The following is a 9,095-nucleotide window of genomic DNA, read 5'->3' as shown; positions in this document are numbered from 1 at the left end:
AAAAAATACACAAAATAGAAATTAACTGTGAATGAGAATGAAAATTGAGGTACGAATTACATGATTTCCTATAAGTTATTATATTCGATTACTGCGGCTCTTTTAAAGAACACATTAACTGCACTAATCGAGGGATTCCTGTATATTCTATTTTATAAAAAATGCATTAGCAGCTTTACAAGGTGTTCTTGCAATAACAGTGCTACTTAAGCTATCAAAAAACACTTATTCAAGCAAATAAAAAAAGAAATAACTGTTCTAAATAATTTTATTTGTTATTAAGGGTGCTATCATGTGTATCAGTCAAAGGATATGATGATTACAAGTAAAAACCATGAACTAGTTTTTTTAAGAGAAAAACTAATATTAAACACCTACATCACAATACTGTACTTACAATCCTGATTGTCCCCAACATATTTAGTAATGGGACCCTAAACGTAACTCAAAATATCTTGGCCTAGAAACAGTTTTTTAATTTTGAAGTATTTATGCTGATGCTAGAATTTGAAAAATTCTGGAAACTCCATGTTCTTTATTCTATCAACAGTTTTATGAATTTAGATTTCTGCCAAACAAGTCTTGAGTATATTTTATGTTAACAATATCATTCCAGTCAAGTCACACCCGTTTACTTGCTGAGGTACACAGGGTTTAAGCCTGTTACTAACCAGTGTCACCAAGTCAGCATACTTCCTATTTTATGAGTCACATTTTCTCATGATAGTTTTTCATGCAACTGATATAAGAACAAGGTTGGAGATTGTCATCAATACAAACGTGATGTGAAAGAGTGAAAAGTTAAAATTTTCCTGGGCCCCCTGATAAAAACATCAATTTTCCAAGATTTCCAGTACTGGTAAATTCATTTACAAAATACCATGACCTTCCAGGATTTTCTTGACCTGTGCAAAACCTAAAATAAATACAGTAACGAATGAGGAAGAACTGTTGATGAACACTTATGTCAATATGGTAGAGACTTTTATCAGAAAGACATCCAGACACACACCACATAAAAGCAGGTACAAGCGTGTCAGCTTAAAAGTGGACATCATCATCTTATAAAAACTGCTCAGGCCAAACATTGGACAAGAACAGACTTGTGTGAAACATATTAGTCCTCTTTGATCTTAACAGTGACACTAATCTTTAGCTAACAACCTAATTTTTAATTTTATTGATTTACAGCTAGCTATCTTAATATTCATTTTCAAATATAATGTTATGGATATTACATTTATAAAAAAAACTAGTGAGTTAATGAATCTTATCCACCTTGATTTATTTTGCTTGATTTCATTTGTTTTCAAATCATTTAAACACTATCATATCTCTATTTATCTATATTGTTGAATGTAATCTGTGTTCCTACATTTGATACATTACTGTGTTGTTGTACATGACATGTGCATGTTACTGTTTTATTGTTAACATTTACTATTGTTCTGAGAAAACTTCTAAGTAACCAGTTCTGGAACTGGACCCAAAAGATTCTTTTAATTCGTACTTGAATGTATGGATATTCAATTTATTGTCTGAGTAATTGAAGCATATTAAATATATTGCCTTTGCAAGGCACATTTAGTATGTATCCACAAGCTTAAATTAAAATTTGCATAGCACACAGTTAATACTACAGTATTAATTTAAATATTTCCTTTACCTCTGCATAAGTGGTTAAATTATCACAACTGTCATTAGTTTACCAAATCAATAACTTCTAAGCATTTTATTAATTTCTATACCATAAACTTTTACTTTACAAGCATTTCTGAACTGGTTGGAAAACAAGAAAATACATGAATTAATAATGATAGTTAACAAAAATATTGAACTATTGACACCTAATAAAACTTGTAATTTAGGTTACACACTATTTGTTTACTAAATATTCTAATAAATCATAATAAAGGATGACTAAACAATTATTCATTAATTCATTCATTATGGAGAAGATTCCAAATACAGTACTCTCTTTTCATTCCATGCTAATTGGAGCAGTGTCGTGGATTGCACATATTTTCAAACTATATGCAAAAATTATTATTCTTTATAAATTCTTGATCTCTTTAAGATATACTGCTCAACTGATTATGAAAAAAAAATATATATATATATATGGCCAACATCTCAGAAAATAAAAATAATGGCATATTAAACACGTAGAACAAATAAGAGAAACAGTTCAAGAGCACAAACATAATTTCCCGGAAATTATTTTTCAGAGAATGGTGGGCACAGAACATGTTTCTTTTATCTGTACATTCTAATAATTACAGGAAGTGTGAAATACAATGATCCAGACTAGAATAAATTCTAAATGTAACAGCATTTCTTAAAATGCTTTTTCTAAATTAAACCTAACAAAACGTAAGCACATTACTCATCTGTATCTGTTAATCAAAGATATAGACTTTTCTCCAAAGTTTAATGATAAATGTTGTACATTTGCTGTTATGTTAAACTTATATTAAAGTTCTTCTTCATTACCCATTCAAGCCGTCTCCAGCCATTATTAATGATAAATGGCTGCTATGCAATACCAAATGTTCACCTACCCTTTAAACTTTGCAGTTTAAAAAAATGACAAAGTAGAAAATCTTTTTTTTTTCAGTAAATAATCCAAAGTAAAACCAATACAACAAAACATTACATATCACATATTTTCAATTATGCTATAAATAGTTTCTTAAACTAGTTCAAACATTTAACATTCCTACAAAAGTAGAGCTATATGATTTGATTCATTAAACTTAAAAGCTGAAACTATTTTGAGATTAATTACTTATTAACAATTTGTATACTTTCATTTAGATTTTCTATTACTAGGTATGTGTGTTTAAGGTTAAGTTAGTTCTGAAGAAAGGGTATAAATAAAATTTATTATAGTCCATCACTATTGTCACCAAACGTTATCAAAGTTCTTAAGCTTTTTCTCAGCAATACATATTAGCAACACAAATTCGTTTATACCTTAAAACAATTTTGTTTTTTTAATGACTAACAGAAGAAACCTCTGTAACAACATTTTTGACATAATCATCTCACCTCTGGAAGATAATAACAATATAAACAGAGTTCAATTTTATCACTGCACAAACAAATAATTGTAAGTTTAGACAAATAGTAAGATATTCTCACAATTTTGTAAGGCTCTTTCTCAAAAGTGTAGACTATTCTACAAAGTTAATGGGTACTTTTAGCTACAAGCCATAGATGATCAATAAAAATGTTCTGACAAATTTAAATAATAATAATAAGTGTTTGTTTTGTACAGTGCCTGCAAGTGTTATCCAGTTCTTTAAGTTCATCAATACCAATCACTTCTGAAAATGATACCTGAGACATTAAGAGGTATGTAAGCTCCTGAGGTTCATAAGAAAGGTTCATGACTCTTCCATCTCGACAAACTGCTTTCAGTGTTTTTCTTTCAACATGTATCACAAGAGGTGTTCTGCAAAAACTCAAACCAGGAAAAATCAGTTCAAAGTAAGAAGTAGAACAGAGAATATTCAATTGATGGATATTTATTGGCCACTAACTCTCTCACTATGGCTTGGTCCTAGGGACTGACTCACTAACCAATTTGTGTTTGTTATAGTTATCATACTATAACTTTTAATACAATATGTGTATCTTCACAAAATATGGCAGACTTTTAGTAAACACTACAAATCTTTTGTACACAAAAAATCAGATTTTTTAATGAAGTATTTTTACTAAAGATTTGCCTTTGAATATATATATAGTTTGTCTATATACTAGTCTGAGTGCTAAGTAATTTTTGTGTTAAGATTACAAATACTTTTCTTTGTCCCAAAAATTTCAAATTTTATTTGTATAATCTCTAAAACCTCCTAAAATAATTTCAAACGTTTTTTTCAGTAAAACTTTATATTTTATCTGTTATTTTCTCAACCCTAACTTTATACAAGGTTGGTCAATTTGACTGACCGTGTAACCAACAAAAAAAAATTAAAATAAATTTCAATTACCGTTTTTTTCTTTCTAGAATGACTTCAAATTGAAATATGAAACTATATTTGTTTATTCTAAATAGCTTTAAACATGCAACAGTATACATCTATTTACACTTAAATTTTATTATTTTATTGCACTTTGAACCTTGTCTAATTACTACTCACACTATTATAAGTTGTAAATCACTCAGCAAACGTGCAGCTCGCATTACACTATCAAATTATATTATGCACAAGCTACTCACGAGCACACATTGTGAAAATTTTTTATTATATTATTATTATTTATTTCACCTAATCTAACCTTAACTCGTAAAGAGTTTCTTATTTTTATATTTTAGTTAATTTTATAATAACATAAAAAATACACTTAATCCTATTTTTTTATATTAATCGTAGTAGTGCACTAAATAATTTTTTATTTAATTATCTAATGCACCAAAGAACACATGTGAAAAGCAGACAATGTACCATAACTATCACAATTTTTCTCGCTTTCTAACTGTGAGAAACAAGCCATCAAGAATTCAGCTAAGCTCGTAATTCCCATGGGAATAAAGTTTGAACTAGAAGTGAAATAGACTATTTTCTGTACAGAAAACAACGTAATATAATACAACATTTGATAGATGAAAAGTGTGGTTTTCTATTGGTTATAAATAATATAGTATTGAACATCAGAGAGAAATTTTGTCAATTTCTGAAAGAGAGGATATGACAGGTGAGTGTGGCAAGAGGGGTCTGATTTTCTAGTTTTACTAAAAAAAATGTTTGATATTTATTTAGGAGGTTTTAGAGATTAAGAAAATGAAATCTGATGATTTTCAGATTAAATAAAAGTATTTTTAATCTTAACATGAAAGTCACTTTGCACTTGGATCAGTTACAACTTTGACTCCATACATTCATTAATGGTAATAATACTTAAAAAAACCTGATTTGTTGTGTACAAAAGATTTGTAATGTTTACTGACAGCTTGCAAAATTTCGTGAAGATACAACATATTAAAAGTTATAGTATGGAAACTATGATGACCACTTTGGGGTTATGAACTCTATCAAATCGACTGAGGCTGTAGTGAGAGTTGATATATAAACAAGATTAAAGAAAAAAGTAAGATTGAGCTTAGTCATAATTTTCATCATAATTAAAAAAACAACTTTTTACTCAGTCAAAATTTTAGTGTTCCAAAGATCTTTTCTGGAATATCTAAGAGTGTGACTTATCTACAGTTTTGTAAAGAAGTTGTAGTTTAGGAAATGAACACAAATTTTACAAAACACACAATGTATTTTTCCTGGGATATCTATTGGGACATAAACAATCATACTTTCTAAACAGCAGTAATAACATACATATAAAAATAACAACTTAAAAGAGATCATCTTTAATTAACCACCAGGAAGTCCATACATTTTTCTTAACCTTCAACTACTTGTGTGTGGTTCATATGGAACTCAGCAAAGTAATAATAGCTTCCAATCTATTAAGTCTACAAATACATTTTTCTTGCCTCCAGTGATGTTACTTGGAAAGGAATGGAGAATTAAATATTTCTTTATAAATTAATTAAATGTACTTTATCACATTTTTATTCCCTATTTGTAAAGTTTTGAACAAACATGGGATCCTCAAGTGAGTATTTAAATGTTAAGTAACATATCCAGCAAATGTGTACTGATATCTTTAAAGAATAACAACAGGTTCAAACATGAAGAAAAATTCAACAATAAACAAGATTCCAGCATTATTTTGAGGTTTTGAAGACAACCTGTGTTATTCACTGCAACTCTAACTACCACAAAATAGTTTTATACTTTCAGTAGCAGACAAGATGTCACTAACCTATATATAGTTTCATATCCATGAGTCATAATATTAATTTTCACTGAGCTGCAGGTCGGACTTGAAAGTGAAGCCCAATGGGCAACAATCAGGGGATCTTTGTTTTCACTGGCATATGTATCAATGATGTACATAGTTCTAATATTAGGAAAATTACAGGTTACTTTGAATACACATAAAAATATTATTTCCTTATCTTCTAAAAGAGATTTTTCAGAAAAAAGATGAATCTATGAAACAATACAATTGGCAACTTATAATTAAAGGATATTACAAAAATTAGCCTTTATATCTAAAATTTTCTAAACTTTTAATCAACTGATATGCAATTCAGTTTATACTGCATGAAATAAGTACAGATAAATCTTCCATTGGATGTGACAACATTTCAATGTACATTAAAAATATTAATTAAGCTTCTAATTTATGAATGCTAACAAACAGAATTGTCAGATATGAAAACCAAACCCAATATCATTTTTTAGCAAGATAAGAAACACTTTCAGAAATTTTTCTTCAAAAGATACTAACAACTTTTCACATTTGCATCCACCAAAGTGTTTTTTTTAATAATCAAAGAAGTATGTGAGGAAGACTTGAGAAAAATGTATCTAGTTGGATGAGGAAACCTAATGCACTTTGTTTCTTAGTCAGTATAAATGAATATGGATGTAGCTGCTCAATTTTAGTTCATGTATATTTAATTTTAGTGTGGTGTGTATAAAACTTATTTAAAAAATTAAATTATTTAAAACTCATAATGGGTTATCTTTATTATATACATCTTTAATCTGAACAAAAATACAATGCGAAAGTAGCAACAAGTACCAAAAGTTATTGTTTTCCTATACTGAAAATATATTTCTGATAGATACTTACCTTTGCATACATGTACAGCTATTCTTGTTCAGTGCTGCCCTCTATATGCAAAGATTTTTTTGCATGCTACAAGCCTTGAACTCCCACGTACCCCATGAAGCATGCGACTCCTATTCTATTCTACCAAACTATCACTTCGAAATTAGGCAGAAAAGAAAGCACTGGTTTTCAGTGGGGAGGAAGGGTTGGAAGTGAAATGAGGTATGTACCTATCAAAAATATATTTTCAGTATAGGAAAATAATAACTTCCAATATGGTATATTACTCCGCTCATATGTATAACTAGAATCCCACATTGAATAGGTGGAGAGACTGGTGTGAATGATAGAAATAAGTATCCTTTGAAAGTGTTTGAATAACACCCATGAAGTGTGATCCCCACTGGGAGAGGAACACACATGGGAGATTGCACCACTTCTGTGTACGAGGTATACTCTGTGCCCAGTGTGGAAGTAGGTGTTGCATATAGAAATGGAAAGTGGGAGAAGCACAACCAGAAGGGAGAGAAAACATGGGTGGGTTCGAACCCAAACCACAATATAACGATATCTCAATCCCAGTGAAGAAAGACTGTAGAAGAACCATCTACAGACAGGAATGTGCTTCAAATTGTAAAATGGCTAGGGCATGACAGACCATAAGCAGACGGTCAACTCCAGTCCAAAACCAATCGGCATTGGCATTACAACTACCGATCCATGGTAGGAGGAAGATCCACACCATCTTCACCTCAAGTTAAATTAGAACAGAATTATATACATATCAAATTGATGTTCTTAAACGAACATAGTTGTGCAAATCCACAACCACACATACATTCGGGGACCTGACATCCAAATGACAGTATGAAGGGATGTGCCAATGTGGTGGTTCACATCAAACCAAATTCAATACGACTGGAAACCCTCAGCTCAACAATAGCCTTAGGTTCTGAGGTGGAGTGCTAGAGGCAGAACCTTCACCTCAAACATCATCCTCCGGATAGGAGCACACAGAAGTTGGAGTGCATGTGTGCACAACATCAATCTCTAAGACCCATTGCACAGAGGTGGAGAATATTGGCAAAAAGACAAAATTGGAGTTAGGATGAGGAATCACAACCAACACATGTGAGGATTTATGTTGATTTGTCCAGCTCTAATTCAAAACCACTCACTGGAACCAACATCCAGGTGATGGTAGAATGAGGGGTCCCAATTGAAGGGGTGAACTGCAATGCGACAAATATATTCCAAAGCAACATCATCCTCCAGATAAAACTGCATAAAAGTTGAAGCACAACATCAACCTCCATGTACCACTGCATGTAAATAGATTGCTTCTGTAAAATATATGCAACCTTTCCCTCCAGATAGAACTGAACAGAAGCTGGATGCAACATTAATCTCCAAAACCCACAGCAGGGAGGTGGTGCACATGATTTGAGGATTGCATGCCAACAACACCAGCAGAACACCACTGCTCTACTCTCTACTGAATGCATGAGATCACATTATGGGGGATACCTCCATGGTCCATCACCCCAGCAGCCCGGAACTGGAAAGTGACAAGGACTCCCATACTCCACTAGAACAGGGGGGGGGGGTTATAAAACTCAGTGGAGAGTCCAGAGGTATGCCAACAACAGAGAAAGTGCAACAGGTGACCATGAAAAACCTGTATTGAAAAGCAGACTGCACTGAAATAGGCAGCTATCCCATCTGCTTTACCCATGCAAGTCCATGGGTTAGTATGGTCTGGAACAGGCATATTAATAAATCAATATAATTAAGATAACCATAAATCTTGGCCATATGGTGCAGATTTGAGAAATAGGAAGTATACCTGGATAGACAATGCTCACCGAGTGGGATCCAAATCCTAAATGGAAAATACTCCAATAGGGAAAAAATATATATAAAAAAGACAACTTACCCAGTCACAGCTGCACTGAAGTTTGAAGGATGGCAACAGGCAGTATCCTGACAAGAAAGAAATGGCTATCCAATGAAGATAGTAGGAGATGAAAGTATGAAGATAGTAGGAGATAAAAGTATGAGGTGTAGGCTACAAGCCTGACTGAAGAGTTTCCTCCAATGAACAATGGAGGAGAAACTCCATGAAAAAGAGAAGGTGCATCTTATATGAAGACGTCTGAAACATAAATTGGAAACAAAGACACAGGGAAAAATAGACCAATCGAAGCAGTTGATGATCCTAAGTCATAAGGGTAGAAGTAGAAAATTCTCTTACACATGAATCGTGCCAGAAAATGATAAGATGGAAACAGGAACCACTGAACGAAGCCATGCAGGCAAAGGAACAATGAAGAGCACATACTGGACACAGAAGTCTATCTGGAGCAGTTGGTTGGTTGGTTGGTGTTTTATGGCACAAAGCAGCTAGG

At 32.0% G+C, this 9,095-nt stretch overlaps 1 protein-coding gene across 1 annotated transcript in view; it reads right to left on the bottom strand.

Annotated features, from left to right (window-relative positions):
• The window catches only part of LOC106468658 (mediator of RNA polymerase II transcription subunit 17-like), a 77,956-nt gene that overhangs the window by 13,139 nt on the left and 55,722 nt on the right, over positions 1 to 9,095 (bottom strand). The window contains exons 11-12 of the mRNA XM_013929093.2: positions 5,830 to 5,967; positions 3,343 to 3,457 (exon numbers count right to left, since the gene is read on the bottom strand). Of these exons, the coding sequence (XP_013784547.1) occupies positions 3,343 to 3,457; positions 5,830 to 5,967 (253 nt within the window). The remainder of the gene's footprint in view (positions 1 to 3,342; positions 3,458 to 5,829; positions 5,968 to 9,095) is intronic.

The sequence above is a fragment of the Limulus polyphemus genome, unplaced genomic scaffold (genome assembly GCF_000517525.1).
Source record: "Limulus polyphemus unplaced genomic scaffold, Limulus_polyphemus-2.1.2 Scaffold3101, whole genome shotgun sequence".
Classification (NCBI taxonomy): Eukaryota; Metazoa; Arthropoda; class Merostomata; order Xiphosura; family Limulidae; genus Limulus; species Limulus polyphemus.
This window is presented reverse-complemented; position numbering and strand designations above follow the sequence as displayed.